This window comes from Myotis daubentonii, chromosome Y (assembly GCF_963259705.1).
Source record: "Myotis daubentonii chromosome Y, mMyoDau2.1, whole genome shotgun sequence".
In the NCBI taxonomy this organism is placed as follows: domain Eukaryota; kingdom Metazoa; phylum Chordata; class Mammalia; order Chiroptera; family Vespertilionidae; genus Myotis; species Myotis daubentonii.
This window is the reverse complement of record NC_081862.1, coordinates 11,589,355-11,610,289: the sequence shown is the minus strand read 5'-3', so window position 1 is coordinate 11,610,289 and position 20,935 is coordinate 11,589,355. Positions and strand designations below refer to the sequence as shown.

At 40.9% G+C, this 20,935-nt stretch overlaps 1 protein-coding gene across 1 annotated transcript in view; it reads right to left on the bottom strand.

Moving 5' to 3' along the window:
• Nucleotides 1-1,554: 1,554 nt before the first annotated feature.
• Nucleotides 1,555-20,935, bottom strand: part of LOC132225499 (centriole and centriolar satellite protein OFD1-like) — a 49,141-nt gene continuing 29,760 nt past the window's right edge. Inside the window, exons 6-13 of the mRNA XM_059680608.1 lie at nucleotides 20,102-20,291; nucleotides 18,794-18,924; nucleotides 18,155-18,266; nucleotides 13,147-13,276; nucleotides 11,565-11,677; nucleotides 10,461-10,580; nucleotides 2,514-2,665; nucleotides 1,555-1,858 (exon numbers count right to left, since the gene is read on the bottom strand). Of these exons, the coding sequence (XP_059536591.1) occupies nucleotides 1,643-1,858; nucleotides 2,514-2,665; nucleotides 10,461-10,580; nucleotides 11,565-11,677; nucleotides 13,147-13,276; nucleotides 18,155-18,266; nucleotides 18,794-18,924; nucleotides 20,102-20,291 (1,164 nt within the window). The 3' untranslated portion in view covers nucleotides 1,555-1,642. The remainder of the gene's footprint in view (nucleotides 1,859-2,513; nucleotides 2,666-10,460; nucleotides 10,581-11,564; nucleotides 11,678-13,146; nucleotides 13,277-18,154; nucleotides 18,267-18,793; nucleotides 18,925-20,101; nucleotides 20,292-20,935) is intronic.

Sequence of the window (20,935 nt, the reverse complement as noted above, 5' to 3'; positions counted from 1 at the left end):
CCATCAGTAGATGAATGGGTTAGAAAACTGTGGTACATCTACACGATGGAATACTATGCTGCTGTAAAAAAGAAGGATTTCTTACCATTTGCAACAGCATGGATGGAACTGGAGAGCATTATGCTAAGTGAAATAAGCCGGTCAATGAAGGAAAAATACCATGGGATCTCACTGATTTCTGGATAATAAAGACCATTATAAACTTATGAACAAAAATAGATACAGAGGCAGAGCTGCCTCAAACAAACTGTCAAACTACAGAGGGAAAGCCGGGGAGGGTTGGGTGGCTGGAGGGGGGTGATAAGAGATCAACCGAAGGATTTGTATGCATGCATATAAGCATAACCAATGGACATAAGACACTGGGGGTAGGAGAGGCCAGGCGATTGTCAAGGGCGGGGAAAAAAAGGAGACATATGTAATACTCTTTGTAATACTTTAAGCAATAAAACAATAAAAATAATAAAATAAAATAAAATATCAGAGAGGAATGGAGAGGGAGAGATAGAAACATCAACAATGAGAATCATTGATTGGCTGCCTCCTGTACGTCCCTCACTGGGGATCGAGCCAGCAACCTGGGTTATGTGTCCAGACCAGGAATCAAACTGTGACCTTCTGATTCATAGGTCAACACTCAATCACTGAGCCATGCTGGTTGCGCTGAAAACTTTTTGAAATATACAGTAGGTCCTCGGGTTACATCGCGACATAATGCGATTTCCCCCGTTAAGTCGGAACCCACCTATATAAGCACCTACATCACTCACATGGAGGACATACACAGCAGTAATGAAGTGAAAGAGTAAAAAAAAAAAATTAAAGCAAGATAACAATTCCTGACCTTTACTTGTGGCAGATAATAAAAAACAAAGCACATATGTACATATGTCGAAATGACGGAACTTTTTTTTTAATACTGTAAATGGGAGATAGTGATGTAACCACAAAACAACATACATTGAGTTCAACGTAACTCGAGGACTGCCTAAAGATAATTTGAGTCCAAAAAGTTGACTTTTAGATGTGAAATTTAGCAAGCACTCTAACTATCCTGTGCGCATTCTCAATAGCCATAGTATTCTAGACTTATGTAATATATTAGAGGCGCAGTGCATGAAATTCGTGCACTCAGGGGTCCCTCAGCCCGGCCTGAACCCTCTCACATTCTGGGAGCCCAAGGGGGATGACCGACTGATCGCCTTCGCGCTGCCATAGAGGTAAGAGAGGCTCCCACCACCACTGCTGCGCTCGCCAGCCATGAGCCCTATGGGAGCGCACTGATCACCAGGGTGCAGCTTCTGTATTGAGCATCTGTCCCTGGTGGTCAGTACCCATCATAATGACTGGTCATTCTGCGGTTCAACCATTTGCATATTAGGATTTTATTATATAGGATTCATGTCTCAGATAGTACCAATCCATTTGTTTTTCATTGATAGCACTTTCATTCTTGTTCTGAAAATAATGAGATAGCTCAAATTTTACAAACCTTACAAATCAAGATCTGTTCACTCTTTGGCCCAAGCAAAAGTGATAAAATTTTGTCAGAAGTGTAATATACATACGACTTGAGGCTCCATTTGAATTTTGGATTTCCTCTGCTGTTACCTTTTGTCTCCAACTCCTGTCCCAAGGTTTTCTAACAAACCACAGAAGCCCTCACATCCTCACATACAGACCACTTGGTCCATAGCATCAGTACCTTATCCACCTTCTTCAGGTCTTGGTCCTTCTGGGTGATATGCATGTATTTCTTTAAAGCATATTCACCACAAACAGATTTGTCCTTCATTTCCTGAGCACTCACTTCTAATTCTTTCTCCATTTCAGTCTTGAAAGACTCTTCAATAATCTGCTGTAAATAGATGAACAGCAAAATAGGAGATACACATATACATTTTAAAAACATATAGTACTATAACTCTGTTTCTTTATGTGAAATGTGCATGACAGAAAACTGTTTCATTCGTTGCTACTATCAAAGTGGCAAAAATATATCATGTGATGAAGAATAGGAATTACTGTGCCTAACGTGTCTGTGTTCCAGATCAAATGAGCCAGGAATTCAAGGAACATGATACAGAAGATTAATCTACGTAAGGTCCAGCAGGCATGAGAAGTAGCAGGGTAATCCATCTGCCTGGGACCAGAATCAGGACACAGAAAGTCAAAGACAATGAGGAAGGAGGAGGGCAGGGCAGCCTGAGGAAGTCACCAGATTGGCAGCCACCTCTCCCAGTTTCCTCTGGTCCTAGCCAGCTGACCTTGAAATCCCTTACACAGGGAAGTTCTACAGCAAAGCAGAGTCCATCTCCTTTCCGAGTGTGTTTTCAGGAACATGAGAGTGCATGCTCACAAACTTGCAAAGCTCCCCTTTTCTATGAGACTCCTATTATGCCCATGTACAGCCCTTTTCAGTGGGCTTAAGCACAGGAGAGGATTGGGATGCCTGCAGCAAGCTTTTTAAAAGTTACCTACTAGCATGGAGAACTGAGCTATACTTATTATACCTTTTCTCGATGCAGTTTTTCTAGTTTTCTCCGTTCTCTTTCCAAAGCTTTCTGTTCATTCTGCCTTCTTTCTTCTCTCAGCTTGTGTTCTTTCAGCAGGTTCCATATTCTTTCTTCTTCACTCTCTTCTCTAACTTCTTTCTCATCTGCACCTAAAGAGACAGAAAATAAAGAGCAGAGACCCAGGGAGACTGCTCAACTTTCAGTTGATTGTGTTGGCCTGCTGATCCATCTTCATGGTCTCGCAGCCTCCAGCCCCACACCTGGCACAGCACCTGCCTTTTACTTTACTTAGATGAAAACAAGTCACCCTTGCCATGAACTTCAACTGTCCTCCCGCCACAACACATTTCCTTATCTTCCTCACCCCTTCTTCTGTACTCTGCTCTTTGCAAGCCTTGCATTTCTGCCTCTATACTCAGTTGTAACTCTCTATTTAGGATTCTAACTTAAACATTAGTCTGTATTTATACAGCAGTTGTATAACTCTTCCCCTAATTCCCACAAAAGCAATCGAGCCTCTCCCGCCCAGAACAGTACAAAAATAGTACAAAACCTGCACCCTGCCCTTGAACCCCCCCTAGTCATCTCACCAACATTTCCCACTTGCCCTGGGCCGATCCCTTCCTGGAGTTTTAGCTATGAGCTCTGCCCGGATCATTCCCACATCTTTTTCTCTAGCACAGATCTCTCCCCCAGTCTCATCCACATTTCTGGCCAGTTCCCTACCATCAACACTTGGAAATCCCACAGCATCAGCTTCAGACCTGAAGTTATCATTCCTGTCCCTTTAATCATGCCTTTCTACACTGCATTCACTCAGCCACCAGGGCTTACAGGCTCTAACTCCCCCAGCTACTACAATTAGAGTACCTCTCACCTTTTACCTGGACAGCTGAGCTGAAATAACCTAATCAATGTGCTCACCCTGACATCAGTCTCTCTGCCTTCAAGCAACCACCATCAGCAGCACCCTTCATTTCCTGAAAAGAAGACCTGGATTTCTGTTGCTGTCTCTGTTCTGGTGGTGTCCAGACCTTCTTTCCGGACTGACTTGAAATAGCACACTACTTCTGCACTGGGAACACTGCACCTCCAGCAGCAGACTCATGCTACCTGGATATATCTGTGCCTCCCTTGCTCTGTGCTTTGCTTTCAATCTCTCCCTAACCTAATGCTCACTTCCTCCCACCTCTCCCACACAACCCCAACACTGAGCAAGCGCCCAGGACCCTGAAAAAAGAGATAAATGAACAGAAGCATATACCATGTTCATGGACTGGTAGAATTAATATCATTAAAATATGCCTACTATCCAAAGCAATCCTTAGATTCAATGCAATCCCTATAAAAATGCCAAGTGCATATTTCACAGAATTAGAAATATGCAAAAAAAGTAAAGATACAAATTATGAACAACAAATATACATCTATCAACAAGTGAATCTAAGAATCAAGTGAATAAATAATCTGATGAACAGAATGAACTGGTGATTATAATAGAATCAGGGACATAGAAAGGGAATGGACTGACTATTCTTGCCGGGGGGGAAAGGGGTGTGGGAGATGCGGGAAGAGACTGGACAAAAATCATGCACCTATGGATGAGGACAGTGGGTGGGGAGTGAGGGCGGAGGGTGGGGCGGGAACTGGGAGGAGGGGAATAATAAAGATTTAATTAAAAATATATTTGCATATAAATTTGAATGTTCTGAACATTCAAATGAGATACAGAACACTGAAAAAGACCCCAAATAGCCACAACATTCTTTTTTTTTTTTTTTTGGTATAGCAAAGGCAGAGATTTATTAAAGAATAAGCACAGACTCCAAAGTGGGGAGGGGGAAAGAGTACCACAGAACGGACTCCCACATAGGGAGGGGGGTAGGGTCCCCTAGCCACAACATTCTTGAGAAACAAGAACAAATGAGACTACATTGAACTAAAAAAACTTCTGCAAAGCAAAAAAAAAAAATCAGCATCAAAATGAAAAGGGAATCCACTGTATTGGAGAACATATTTTCCAAAAATACATATGGTAAGGGGTTAATTTCCAAAACATATAAAGTACTCATATAATCCACCAAAAGAAAAACAACCCCATTAAATATGGACAGAAAATCTAAATAGATACTTCTCCAAAGACAACATACAAATGGCCAAGAGACATGAAAATAGGCTCAATGTCACTAATTATTAGAGAGATGCAAATTAAAATGACAATGAGGTGCCACTGCAAACCAGCCAGAATAGCTACCATTTAATAAGTCATACAATAAGTGCTGGTGAGGTTGTGGATAAGAAGGAACCTTAGCACACTTCTGGCAGGAATACAAGATACAGCCACTAAGAAAAACAGTATTCCTAAAGTGACACCTCTCCACCACCACATTTACACAGTATTTTGTACCTGCCTTGTCACAACCACATGAATCTGTTTGTTCTACATCTATTGTTCCCGGCTTTATTTGTCTATTCCCTGTAGCTCAAAGCAAAAGTCCTCAGCTGTCACAGGTTTAACTCAATGTCAATCCCACAGATGGTTATGCTTGCCTTTCTCCTCTGGCTCTGGAAGAGCCTAAGCTTTTGTAGGCTACATTTTCCCCCCAGCAATGCTAAGAGACAAATTCATAGGTTCACCAAAGGATTTTGAAGGTTTTTGCTAACAGGACAGAAACAACAGTCATTTCAGTCTCATACTCCTGGTCAAGAAATTCAAATACCAGAGGAGGCAGTTGATCATTTTCACAGGCAGAAATGCAATCTTCTTCTTGCTTGCAGACCTAAATGCCATCACTTTATCACATGGAATAGCAATCTCAAAATAGAAATGCTGTTTGGTTGCTGACTTTAAACAATAAAGAAGAAAAAAGGACTATATCTTTGCTGTGCATTGCATAACAAAATTTCTTTCAACAGACCACATATATGACAGTGGTCCCATCTTCTCTCTATATAAAAGTCCAAGCAACAGTTAAGACTGGCCGGTAGCTATGATGTGCACTGACCACCAGAGGACAGACGCTCAATGCAGAATCTGCTCCCTGGTGGTCAGTGTGCTCCCACAGCCAACCTCCCATGACCAGACAACTTCCCATGGTTGCTCCCCTGACCCCACCCCTGCCAGTAGGCCCCGATCAGGAGTGTACAAGATGGCCCTGTTCACCAGCCAGGTCAAGGGACCCCACAAAATCATGCACCAGGCCTCTGGTAAGATTATAATGGAGCTGAAAAATCACTACTGTCTAAGTGGTGTGGCTATCACCACATGGTAACGTAATACAACGCATTACTCCTGTGTCTATGGAGATGCTAATGTAAACCAACCCACTTTGCTGCCAGTCATATAAAAGTACAGCACATACAACTATGTCTAGTACCTAATACTTAATAAATATAATAAAGGACCATGTCACTGGTTTGTGTATTTACTACACTACACTTTTAATCAGTTTTATAGTGATTTTTTTTTCTAATGATAAAGAAAAGTGTGCTGTGAAACGGCATCCCATGTTATATGGGCAGCAACTTCATATACCTCCTGTTTATTACATCTCTCAATGGCGTCATTTTCTCCTGTGCTTGATTTAATCTTGTTTTGTACAGTAACATGCTGTATGTGCTTGTACCGGAGGGGCAATAGGCTACCTGGATGTACAGGAGGCTATACCACCTAGATTTACAAAAGTGCACTCTGATGTACACACCACAATGAATTCCCGAAGGACACATTTCTTAGAATATATACCTGCTGTTAAATGGTGCATGACTGTACTTTGTAGCTACCTAATTAGTATTTCCACTGGACATCTCAAAGATATCAAGTTTTGGATTTTTTCACTTCCCTTTGTATCCAAACGAAGAGGGGAAATGATGATTATAAGGGAATTTTTCAATGATCAATGTAAACATTACTTAAGAATAATTTTAAAAGCCATTGTTACAATTTTCATTCTATCTCTGAGATAGAACACCTACGAACTCAGTTGGTTTCCTTTATTGTAATATTTTTATTTCCTACTCACCCAGGTCTCTGCGAAACAACCTATCACAGCCACTCTTGGGTGGTCACTGCCCCTACTCAGTATCTATCCCATCAGAGGTCTTGGTGATGGCTAGCTGACTGCTGACTTCCCCACTAGAAGCTCCATGAAGAAAGGGCTTGGGTTGGCCCACTGCAGTATGCCCAGCTCCCAGCACACAGAAGTGTTTGTTTTTCTTTTTTCACAATTAAATCAATGAGGCGATATTGGGTGATAGAGTTTTCATATATGAAGTGAAGGTTCTCAATGAAGTCTCGCTGAATGAGTGCTTTACAGGATGGTTTACCCTGGAATCAGTGAGAACAATCCTTTCAAAGTCTCTTGTTTCCTTCGGCAATTCCTCATCTCCCTGAGTATGCTGACTTAAACCAAGAAACTACTTACAAGAGGCGTTGAACATGATAGTCCCATCCAAACACTGGAAAAACAAGAGGTGGTTTTACTTAAGAAATTTCCTTTCAAGCTTGAGGCTTAAACTCTTTAGTTCAAGGAGAAAAAGATCTGGCTCGAGTATGAGACAAAGCTCTAATCTCCCCCTAAAGCTTTCCTCCCTGATTCCACACAGGGGAGGGAAGTGTGTAAATTAGAGACAGTAAGAAGAAAGAGAAAGTGGGCCAGACACGTTTGGTGACGAGTTTTCCTCCAATGTCATCAGCTCTTCTGAAAACTGAAATATAAAGGTTCTTCTGTCATTTTATTTAAAGACATGAAGGAAACAAGGAAATATTAACATACTACAATCACACTGAAGATGTATATGGGTATTAACCGCCATTTCAATTTTATACTATGATTTCCCAAAATGGAATCGTTTTTGAAGAACTGTCTTAAGCAAAAAGGTAACTGCTTTGTCAGACTATGGACAAATAAGAAAAATACAATCTTCCAAAACTCAATCAGGAAAAATCAGAAAACCTGAATAAGCCAGTAAGTACTGATGAAATTGGAGCAGTAACTAGATAACTTCCAGCAAACAGAAGTCCTGGTCCAGATGGCTTCATAGGGAAGTTTTATCAAACATTCAAAGAAAAACTAACACCTAATCTCCTCAACTATTCCAAATATCCAAGGGAAAGGAACACTTTCTATGAGGACAGCATTACCCTAGTCCCAAATCCAGATAAAGCCACTACAAAGAAAGAGAATAATCCCTGATGAATACAGACCCTAAAATCTTCAACATAATTTTAGCAAATAAGATCCAGCAATACATTAAAAAGCCCATACATCATGACCAAACAGCATTTATCCTAAGAATGCAAGGCTGGTACAATATCCACAAATCAATAAATGTGATATATCACATTAACAGACTGCAACACACAAAAATCACATGATCATTTCAATCAATGTAGAAAAAGCATGGCAAAATCCAACACCCTTTTTTGATAAAAACTTTCAGTAAAGTAGAATTAGATCATACCTCAACATATTGAAAAGCCATATATGACAAACCTACAGCCAATATCATACTCAATGGCTAAAACCTAAAACCATTTTCCCTAAGAACAGGAAGACAGGGATGCAACATAACAGGATATAAAATTAAGACCCAGTAAACTATGGCATTTTTATATACCAATATTGAACGCTCAGAAAGAGAAATAAAAAAACAACCCCATTTAGCATTGCAACAACAAAAAATTGAGACTTATGAATAAACTTAACCAAAGTGGTAAAATACCTATACTCAGAAAACTATAGCACGCTGAAAAAAGAGGTAGAAGAAGATATAAACTAGAGGAAGAATATACCATGTTCATAGATTGGCAGAAATAAATATCATTAAAATGTCCATACTACCCAAAGCAATCTTTAGATTCAATGCATACCTATTAAAATACCAATGGCATATCTCACAGACTTAGAAAAATACTCTAAAAATTATACCAAAAAAGACCTCAAAAGCTGCAGCAAGCTTGAGAAAGAGAAAAGTTGGGGGAATAACAATACTAGATATCAAGTTATACTAGAAAGCCACTGTAATCAAAACAGCCTGGTACTGGTACAAGTATCGCAAACAGATCAATGGAACAGAACTAAGAACCCAGAAATTGAACCACACAACTATACTAAACTAGTATTTGACCAAGGAGGCAAGAGCATACAATGGAGCAGAGGCAGTCTCTTCAAGAAATGGTATTGGGATAATTAGACAGATATATGCAAAAACATGAAACAAGACCAACTTACACCATACACAAAATAAACTCAAAATGGATAAAAGACTTAAATTTAAGTTGTGAAACCATAAAAATCCTAGAAGAAATCACAGGCACCAAAATCTCAGCCATCTTACATAGCAACATGTTTACGGATACAATGCCTGGGGCAAAGGAAACTAAGAAGGAAATAGACAAATGGGGCTACATCAAAATAAAAAGCAGCTGCACAGCAAAAGAAACCATCAAGAAAATAATAACAAGAGCCCTGACTGGTTTGGCTCAGTGGATAGTGTTGGCATGTGGACTGAGGGTCCTAGGTTCGATTCTGGTCAAGGGCATGTACCTTGGTTACAGGCACATCCCCAGTGTGGGGTGTGCAGGAGGCAGCTGATCGGTGTTTCTCTCTCATCAATGTTTCTAACTCTCTATCCCTCTCCCTTCCTCTCTGTAAAAAATCAATAAAAATATTTTTTAAAAAAGAAAATAACAAGAGAGTCTACTGCATGGGAGAACATATTTGCCAATGATACATCCAATAAGGAGTTAGTTTCCAAAATATATAGAGAACTCATACAATTTAACAAAAACAAGGTAAACAGTCCAATTAAAAAATGGGCAAAGGACATAAATAGACACTTCTCCAAAGAGGACATACAGAAAGCCAAGAGACATATGAAAAAATTCTCAAAGTAACTAATCATCTGGGAAATGCAAATCAAAACAACAATGAGGTACCACCTCACACCTGTCAGAGTCGCTACCGTCAACAAATCAAATGACAACTGTTGGCGAGAATGTGGAGAAAAGAACACTGCTGGTGAGAATGCAGACTGGTGTAGCTACTGTGGAAAACAGTATAGTTTCCTCAAAAAATTCAAAATGGAATTCCCATTTGACCCAGTGATCCCACTTCTAAAAATATATTCTAAGAAACCCAATGCACTCATTAGAAAGAATAAATGCACCCCTATGTTCACAGCAGCACAATTTATAGTAGCTGAGATTTGGAATGAGCCTTAAGTGCTCACCAGCAGATGAGTAGATAAAAAAACTATAGTTCACTTACACAATGGAATATTGTGTGGCAGTAAAAAAGAAAGAACTCTTACCATTTGCAACAGCATGGATGGACCTGGAGAACATTATGCTAAGTGAAGTAAGCCAGTCAAAGAAAGATAAGTATCACATGATCTCCCTCATGTGTAGAATCTAATGAACAAAATAAACTGATGAACAAAAATAGACGCAGAGACATAAAAGCATGGAACAGACTGTGAAACCTCAGAGGGAAGTCAGGGGAGGGGAGGTGGGTAGGAAGAGCTCAATCATTGAACTTGTATGCATATGTGCATAATGCGTGAACACAAATAATGGGATGGTGAGGGCCTGTGTGTGTGTGCGCGCGCGGTGTGGGGGAGGGAGTGTGCCAGGAGCAGGCTGGAAGAGGTCAATGGGGGAAAGAAGGGGACTTCTGTAATAGTTTCAACAATAAAGATTTTTTTTTAAAGCCGTTGTTGGGGAAGATTAATGAGAAGCAATTCCTTTAATTTTCTCCTCTTTACATGTTCAAATTGGGAGTTATTTCAGAAATGTATTAACAATGGCAATACTCAACTCTAAGACTTTGAATAATTTATGCTTATAAAGGTCCTCCCTCAATAAATGAAATAACTTACTAGGAACAGACTGACATTTAGTACCTATCATACTATCTGTAGTTACAACCAAGGAAAACTTACTTGGGTGCTGAGAGCAGATAGGTCTGGCAGGAGGAGCACCCAAGGCAGTTTCCAAGGGAGGCATGTCACCAGCAGGATGGAGGCCATTCACTTCAAACTGTATCGGCATGTCCGCTGCATCTATAATAGGTACAAATGAGTGTCGCAGGAGTCCTTAACAACAGCAAAAGAAGGCAGGGCAGTATGGGGGTAACTTTGGCTGCGCTCAAGTCTCAGCCAAAGCAACCAAGCCAGATCTTTTCCTACAGAATTAATCCTAAGACTTTCAGCATACCACTTGCCGATGTATTTGCTTCTCAAAGTGTTATTACACTTGAAAGAATTAGATTTGTTTCCAAAACTAGATTTATAACCCAACAGGAAAGTGACAGAATTCACCTGACTTGCTGATAATTATATGAACTCCATTTAGATAGTAAAGCCTTAACAAAATTGTTAAAAAGTTAGTTGCAAAGAATTTCCAAATTTTACTAAGCTCTTTCATTTAACTGTTCGAAGTAGAGTACTTTCAGATTTGACAATGAAGCTCACAATGCAAAACTACAGATTATATACAAATATAAAGATTTCCTAGGCTAGAGAGAACCTTAGAGCTGACTGACTTCTATATCCTAATTTTATACTTAAGCAGTAGGCTCCCAGAGAACAATCTAAGGCAGAGCCAGAGCCAGGCCTCCAGTTTTCAGACAAGGAAGCTAATATACTTTCACTTCCATTCATTCACTAAGAATGAGGTTTCTACATCTGATACAGTCATCAGAATCTGTATAACTTAAATAACTTAGCATCTTCATATCCCATAAAAAGAAAAGAAAAAAGAAAAATCAGGTATTTTAATCTGAGGCAATCCCAAACTTGGTAAATTAAGGGTTCACTTGTGAGCTTAGCTCCAACTTTGAAATTATTGGTTATCTTGAAAATTAAAAAAAGTAACACTCAAATAGACCCATCAAAATCTGCTATATAAAAAAGTAATATATCTGTATTCATGTTTTTATCACAAAATACAAATGTTGTAATTTTTAAGGCCTTTGATTTAACGATGGATATATTTCACCAACACTTAGCTTTCTACATTTTCAACTGTTAAAAACTGGTACTTACATTTAAACTTACGTTCAAAAGATGATCCAAATTCCTCATTATCCTTAAAAGATAGTTCATCCACATTTGAAAATTCATTTCTGTCTTGAACTTCAGTTTGTCTTTGATAAAGACTGGGTTGAAAGAATAAAATTCATGAGTGTGAAGTTGTAATAAGGTAAAACCAAGAGCACAGGGCTATGAAAAGCCTTTGTGACTCTGGAAAAGGCTCTAGAGCAGTGGTTCTTAACCTTCCTAATGCCACGACCCTTTAATACAGTTCCTCATGTTGTGGTGACCCCCAACCATAAAATTATTTTCGTTGCTACTTCATAACTGTAATTTTGCTACTGTTAAGAATCGTCATGTAAATATCTGATATGCAGGATGTATTTTCATTGTTACAAATTGAACATAATTAAAGCATAGTGATTAATCACAAAAACAATATGTAATTATAGACATGTTTTCCGATGGTCTTAGGCGACCCCTGTGAAAGGGTCATTCGACCCCCAAAGGGTCTCGACCCACAGGTTGAGAACCGCTGCTCTAGAGAATGAACTGTGCTCTGTGAAAATGAAAGCTGTCCTGCACTGGGCACGCTCCATGCAACTGGCATCATTCCAAGTAATCAAGACGTTAGCTTGGGCATTCTGCAGAACCACCTTACACTGTGAGGCAGGTATTGTATTGTTGACAAGAAATAATGTGGCACTCTCAATGCGTTTATATTTTCAAGAACCACAAAACGTTTCTGAAAAGAACAAATTCTGCACAGCATCAGTATGAGTCAGCTGAAGATGCAAAACTACAAGCCCCATGTGCATCCAAGTGCCCTAACTCCCACATGGGTGTCCTGTTTCTCCTCTTGGCTTTATCATGAGAGAGCAATATAAATAAATGTACATTACATGCATTAGGACCATGATGGACACATGTGGCAGTTTTCAACTCTGTACACTGGGAGTGAATCAAAATATGCAGACAGATGTCCAGCCTGGAGCCCAGAACTAAGGAGTCAGAGTGCCTTCCATATGGATCAGGCACAGACAGGAGTCTCATATGCACCTCAATCCCAGCCTGGGTGACCCACCACGCAACTTCTACATACATTTACTCCATTCTACTTCAGCAATCAGACCCTACAACCCACTACCAATTCAGTATTTATCTCAATAGACAAATTAGACTTTTGTTTGGACTAAATGCCCAAATATTTTTTAACTGACTTATTTTTTTTGAAGGACTTTAAAATTAAAATGTGTGAAACTACTTCAAGTTTAAAAATAAACTGAATTTGCTTTTGTAGATTTTGTATGTTGCTTTTTTATTTCTATAAACCAGGTCTATTCATAGAACTACGAAAATGCTTACTGCTACCATAGTGCACTGTGTACACATCAGGTTTAGCAAACAAGGAAAAATTACTTATTTGCTAAAAGGAATTTTCCCCAAATAATTCAGATGATTCTTGAAGATTACACATCATCTTACAATCTGATTCTACACTCCACATTGCCTTGAGCATCACTTTAAAACAACGCAAAGTCAGGGCCATTCAGCTAACCAGACTTGGCTGGGCCAATCAGAATGAGGAACTTACTTGGCTTTCTGCTCCAGAAGGCTTGAGAGTGAATGGATGGAAAGGCTGTGCCTAGATTCAGTTGCTGAAGGCTGGAGCATTCTTTCAGGACAAGGACTGGGAAAAGCAAAGGACTGGGATTGGTCCAGACCTAAAGGGCAAAAGATATCAGGACAAGAATATTACAAATTACACAGTGAAAACAGCAACATGGTTCCTAAGGAGTTTAATTTGAAAAGAAATTCTATTATCCCTGCAAATAGCTGAGTATGATGTATAACTGCCCACATTATTAATGATTCAGCATTAATAAAAAAACTAATCAGCAGTAAGGGAAAAGCCATTGATTACCATTCTCTGAACACGTCTGCATGTCAAGCAAAATGCTGAACTTGCTCTAACCCGTTGCCTCCCACAATGTTATGTCACAGGGGAGAAGTCTCTGGTAAGCAGGCAGCCATAGGTGCAGTGAGGATGAAGCTACTCAGGCTAAAGATTTCCCAGGCCCAGCAAGTATAGACTTCTCCTCCTTCTTGCTCTCTACAGCTCACTCACTCTTACTCAGATAAAAGGACGATGAAAGTCCTGAAACCCTTTCTGCAGAAGCTTACCTAAATGAGCGGAGGCAGACTCTTAAATGCTAGTGGGCTTCTAGCAACAGAATACCAAAGAAAGCTTTTTCTAAGCAATCAATCTCTTGCTCTAGCTCTTTCATTCTTGCCTTGGTGTGGTTACACTAAAGACCAGAAATGGGGGAGCAAACAACTGTGCTTGTATTTGGATGATTTATGATCCTTGGTGTAACTGTCTCTCCCATCAGCTTTTCCTGTTTGAGATGATTTTTTTCAAGAAATCCCTGCTTGTTTCACCAGTAGGAGACACCATAAATCTGCTGGCAGAATGATGAAACAGAGATGGCTTTGGCTTGCAGTACACTTCATTTTCTAGGGCTGGGGGCTACATGAAAATAATGTGACCAATGAGCAGGAAAAAAAATTCAAATATGCTTGATAATTTTTTTAAATGAAGAGAGAGGTAGTAATAAGAACAAATATGCACACTAAACAATTTCTGAAGCCAATTCTTATTTATTAGCATTTTTTGAGAGCTTTTATGTACCAGTTATAACTTCATAGACCTTGTTTTTAGGTCTTTTTTTTTAGTCCTCATTTAAAGATGTATTTTCCATTGAAGAGTGAAAGGGAAGAGTAGAGGAATAGGGAGAGATAAGAGAAACACTGATGTGAGAGACACCTCAACTGGGCCTCCCACATGCACCCCCAACCAAAGATGGTGAGCAAACCCACAACTGAGGTATATTTGGTTGACAGGAATGGAACCCGCCATCTTTTGGTCTGCAAGCCATTGCTCTAACCACTGAACAAAATTAGCCAGAGCTAGGCCTTCCTTCTTAATGCATGGTATTATTTCACAACCCACAATCCACAATCATATTCATAAATTTGGTAACAAAGCCTAAACAGACCTGAATTCACTGTTGATAAACTTTACCTGATCTGATGCAAATCCATTCATTACCTTTATTTATTCTACCCAGAATGGATAGTCACATATTTGACTGCAAACATGGTTCACTAAAGGATGCTGCCCCAGAACTCCCAGGGCTGTGGCAAAACCACTATAGGGCCCAATCTATCTATGCTAATATAAGTTTATGTGGTTGTTAAGCCCTCACACCACAATGTCCTCATGCCCGCCACATCCATCATCAGGAGGCTGCGTGCGCAGGTGGGCACAGACTTGATGCTGTGTGCACGGAGGTGGGGCCTGGCAGCTCCACATGGCGAGGCCTGGGGTGCCGCAGTCTTTTTGCATCAAGGGTTCAGGAATTTGGAGAAGGGGCTGACGCATAAATGGATACACTGGACAAGAAGTATAAATTTGGAAGGCATGGGGGAAAGCCAGGCGGAAACCAGCTCTCTAGTGGAGTGGCTTGCCGAATTTCTGGACCCATGGCTTTTTATTTACACATTTTGCCCTTTAGCAAAATAAACACACATATCAAAGGTAAGGTTTGGTAAACAGTAAAAAATTATCAGGTTAGGGGAACTGCTTTTGGCCTTTCATCTAGCAGCAGGTAATAATTTGCAGATTTTCAGCCCTGCTGAATATCGAAGACCATCAGCCTTCTGGTGAACTTCTCGCATTTATTATGACCTGCTGGTCTTAGCTACTAGCACTGGGGGTCCCGAGGCTCTACATGCCATGCAGGCAGGGACCCTATTCCAGCCTACATCTTTGGGGCGATCTATCATGGGGCTCCAGAACTGAGACGGCACAGGCCAGGCTGGGGGGCCCCTTCCCCCTGACTGCAGGAATTTTGTGCACCAGGCCTCTAGTCTATAATAAAAACATAATGTGCTAATTAGACCGGACAGCCGAATGACCTTCCAGACATCCTTCTGGACAACCTTCCGGACAAAGCCACAGCTGCGAGGTCCGAGGCAAGCCACCGAAGGTGCGAGTGCACAAATTTCACGCATCAGGCCTCTAGTTTTCAGATAAGGGTATGAGGACCTGCAGCCACAACAAGATTAACAACCCTGCTCCTCCCACATTATACCTGGGGAGCTAAGGCTAGGTCATACAAGTAGGGAGGTGTACAGATGCTGGGACTCCCTAAGCAAAACCTGAACACGCATAGCCAGTCTTGTGGCCACTACTCTCCAGCAATGCCTCCAGGGCAATGCATGTGTTTAAAAGGTTCCATCCTCAAACTTTTCATCTTTTGAGATCACTGTGATTTCAGCTGTGGGCAGTTTAGCAAATAGGCTTGAGAGAAAATAAGGAACAGGGAAGGAGTCAAGAGATAAAAATGAAACTAGTGTGGAAGATGGGAAAAGGAACTGAGGAGGAAAGAGTGCAAATAGGAACTGAGGAAGGCTCCAGACCAGGAAATGTGGAAACCAGATCAACTGTTAACACACAGAAACTTTCTTTTTGAGCTTTGTATCTCAGCTTCAGTACACTTGTTATGAAGAAGAGGCAGATAGTATGCATCCTCAGGGAAAACATGCAGTAACATGATAGCAGTAATCCTTCTGAGTATCTGATGTGTTGCAGGCACTCAGCTGAGATCCATCTCATTTTGCCTTCTTCACCATGACAAAGTAGATATTCATATCCCCATTGCAAATGAGGAAACTGAGGTCCAACTGTAGCTGGAGAAATCACTGGTCAAATTTTTCCGACATTCGTGGTAGTGGGTGGCTGTTGCAATATCTTTAGAAAAAGACTTTTCTAAGACTCCCATGGGAGAATGAATGTATTTTATTGGTGTGTAATTATATTTTTTGGTTTGCAGAGTTCAATGTCCCTTAATCTACTCCTGAAAAGAGTGCAGATGGGGCTCCAGCAGAATCAAAGAGTAGGGCCGGTATCCAGAGTGTCCATTCCACGGTGGAGCAGGGCACGATTTAGCGTCAGGCTACATTTAGTACATCAGTACATTGTGTGAAGTCTACATGGCTGTGGGTCACAGGCAGAAGGAGTTAAGAACACCATAAGCTAGGAATCTGAGGTGAGCAGCGAGAGAGAGGGTCTTCTTTGTTCAGGAGCTTAAAAATTAAATATTCCTGTACTTGCGGTGGCATGCCTATTTCTGGCTACTGACTTGTTCCCAGGTGTGACTGACTGACAGATAAGCAACATCACACGTCATGCAGACCTTACTGGGCATGGGTGTATTGTCTAGTGCCTTCCCACAGTGATCTTTAGGTAATAAACTTGGAGACTATTAACTGCAATTCCCTGGCAAAGCTGTATAAATGGCATGTCTCTATTATCTAATTTTCCTTTTACTTCTTTCCTGTTAATAACCAGGTTATTATAATGGTTATCACAAAGAAGTTAAATGTGTCCAACCAAGGTTAATCAAGTAACTTCAAAATTGAGGTGCAAAAACATAAACATTGTATATAATCAATGTGATATATACTAACCTCTATCTAAAGCAACTGAATGACAGATCCACCAGTCACTATGACATGTACTGACAGCAGGGGGCAGACACTCAATGCAGGAGCTGCCCCCTGGTGGTGAGTGCGCTCCCACAGGGGGAGTGCCACTCAGCTGACTGACCTGTTCCTGGAGGCCCACCAGCCAGCAGCAGTAGCCACTCACTCCTTCAGTAGTCCTGCAGGTCCAATCTCTAGAGAACAGGCCAGGCACCAACAGACCAGTACCACCAGCACAGGGCCACTAGCCTCCTGAAAGTTGGCCTCAGGCACCGCAGCTGCTTCCCCTCCCTAGACACTCCACAAGGAAGAAATCTTGACAATCCCCTGCGAACGTCAGGGACAGATCTGGATCCTGGGCAGGCAAGGGCATCCCACCGCCTGCCCAAAGGGCAGATTGCGTTCTCCCCCCACTGCCCCTCCATCCCATACCCTTTGGGACAGGCGCCAGATGCAGGCAAGTGCCACTGCAGCAGAGGAGCTTCTCCCGATCAGGACTGACTGGGCATGAGCCTGCGGCAGGTGCAGCAGGACCAGGATGAGCGAGAGTGGTAGGCAGTAGCAGCAGGTGGCGCTGGACTGCCAGTTTCAGCACAATCCCCACAGGCCACACTGAGGGACCCCACTCATGCACAAATTCATGCACCAGGCCTCTAGTGTGACATAAGTCACCCTGCTTCTCACATATTTTACTCATCTCTCAAGGAACATGTAAAAACCCTGAAGGGTCAGATTGATCTTATTATCAAGGTAACAAATATAAAAGAAAAGCCAAGGTTCATGAATTTGGGAACCTCTGTGCCATTACACCTTTCTTATTTGGGGTACAAGGCTCTTCCAAGCCAAAGGAACCTATAAAAGCAAGTCACGTTAGCTGATGACTGACTGGTTGGTATTCCTGAAATGGACAGAGTTTTTACTTCTAAGATGACATATTTCTATGGCTTTTCCCCTACTATGAGAATTACTGAAACTTCAGTAATGATCATTACATTTCCATATATATTGGAAGTTTTACACATACACATTTATAAGTTAAAAATCTCTCTAACCTGTCTGAGTTTGCTTCAGTTGCAATTTTAAATCAGCCACCTGCACAGTTAACCTCTTTATAGAAGCATCATGATCCAATATCTGGGCCTTCAGCTTTGCAGAATGCTCAATCTGAAAAGATTTAAAGAAGGGAAGAAATCAATGTAAAATAAATCCCAGTTCACTTCAAAAGGAACAAGTCTTTTATAGGGCTTATTCTCTTTTCCATTTTGCCCATTCTGAGCAGCTTCATGCCTGTAGTCCACAGGTCCCTAGAAAACAATAGAGCACACAAACAAGTTTGCCACCTCCATTTGCACTCATCTCTAAGAACAGTTCTATAAGGTATGAGGCAGACACCAGAGTGTCAACAATCCTAAGTCACAGGGCAAGAATCAAGAGACATTACTAGAGGGCACAATCGAGACTGGGACAATTTTTGTTTATGAGTTCGCTTTCCTTGGGATTTTATTACTGTTATGAATATAGTTATATCATCACCCAAGAATTTCTCAGATGAGAAGGTTACCTTAGAATAGTGGGGGAATAATTTCTGAATTTAAAACCAATCTGATTTACACTGGTGTGACATACACCAAGCTTACATGTGTACACAGTGGATCAGACTAACACCTGACCAAATAAAGATCAGTACTCACTTCACTTTGCAGCTGTCTGTGCAGAGCCTCTTTGTGAGTTTCAAACTTCTTATGCCCTAACACGATAGCAGCTCCTGCTTTCTTCAACTGTTTCTGCAAATTTACCAGTTCAGGAGATGGCTGAGCTATAACTAAGAAGGTAAAAAAGCCTGGTGATTATCAACAGTAAGTTTTCCCATTTCACTTAGCAGAAGCAGCTAAAGATATTTTAAATTGTTCTTTCTTTTCTTTGTACACATGTAGTTAATACCATATTAATTCTATGGAATGGACTAACAGCACAAATTTCAGAAGAGTTTAATGCATGCAGAGGCAAACTTCACTACTCTTTCTAATGCGAATAAAATAAATTCTTTCAAATCCTTTAACTAACCTGAAAGCCCACCTCTTTCCTCTATCACACACAGGAGGCATAAAGGAATTCTCCATCAAAACCTGTTAAGTACCCCTAGGTCTAATCTGATCTGTGCACCAGTCAGCAACACTCAGGGTTCAAGCAGACGTCAGATGGAGTTCCACCATTTCAGTCACTGAAGAACCCCTAAAGGGTGATTCATGTAGGTTAGCCACTAAAGGTGGTATAGTTCTCTGGGCTAGTAATGGGGCCATGCTGCTAACTCCGTGGGCCCAAAGTAGGAGTGGGGAAACTTTCTTCTGCCAAGGGCCATTTGGATATTTATAACATCACTTGCAGGTCATACAAAGTTATCAACTTAATTAGCCTCCTATATTTGGTCAAACATTTAATTAACTCACCCCTAATGCCTTGGCAGGGCCAGATCAAAAGATTTTATGGATCTTCTATAGCCTGTGGGCAGGACAGTCCCCACACTTGGCCTAAAGCATCAGGGAGGGAAGAATTCCCAGAACTGGGAAAGAAAGATCTGGCACAGGCGCAGAGCAATGGTGAGAGGTCATCCTGTAAGCAATGGATCTTGCCTTGCTGAGAGGCACAGGGCCAGTCCACAGCCAATATATACAGTGGGGGTGAGGATGCAATGGTGGAGAGGGAATAATAACCTCAACCTCACTCTCATTCCTCCTTCTCAATGGCAAAATCTGAGCAGCACAAAGTGAGGGGAGATTTGTACAACCCAGAAGGCAGATTTGTAGTTTAAAGATACTTCTTAGTGACACTAATAATATACTATAGTAATAGCAAGCAAAAAAGGAAGCAACTTCAAATTGAGAATCTTAATTTTATAAAAATTTTCCTGATTGAAGCCTTCCTTACAGATACAAAGCATAGTTTCATAATATTAAGCTAATATGAATTACAAAGACATGCAAATCAGGAAAAAGGCATACGGTTTAAAAGATGAAAGTTTTCATTTCTGCTCTCTTCCAGTTGTTGTTTAAGTAATTTATTTTGAGCCTGAAGCTCTAATTTCTCTTCTTTTAGAAGCGAATAGCCACTCATCTTTTTCATCTCTTCATTCAGCAGGTGGTTTTGCTTGGTTATTGCCAAGAACTGGGCCTTGAGAGATTCGAGTTCAAGCTGGAATTGAAAAAAACTTGCATTTGAACAGTTACTGCAGTACTTCTTATGTAAAAACTGGCAGGCTGCTATAAACTGGGTGTCATAGTAAGTAAGGTCACTGGACAGAGGACTCATTCTCTGCAGTAAGAAGAGCCTGATTCCAACATGGAAGCTCATCTTTGCCCTAGAAGGGGCAGGGGAAGTTCATCCAACCTTATACTTATGCAGAACCCTGGCCTACAAAGCAAGTGCTTCAGATTAAGTTTGTTGCCCATTTTCCAGATACAACTAAGGTCCCAATAGCAATCACAGACTGCAGCAATGTTTTTAAAAATGAAAAGCTGAGCTATCACGAACATGCTGTGGTGCTTTCCTTTTTTTACACATTTCATGTTTACATACAGAAGTCTACAATGTTCTCAAATAAATAGATCATTACAGCTGCAAAAATACATTTTATGTGCAGGATATATCCAGGTACATCAAGTTCCAGCTCTGTCCTTCAGACAGCACACGTGATGAACAGCAAGAAAATAAATGGCATGTGAAAAACACATCTCATTCTGTTTTAACCTGTAAGATCCCAATGTAATGACAGGAATGTTCACCTTCTGCTGATGGGAAGGAAGAAGAGGCTAAGGCAGAAACTACAAGCACTGGCC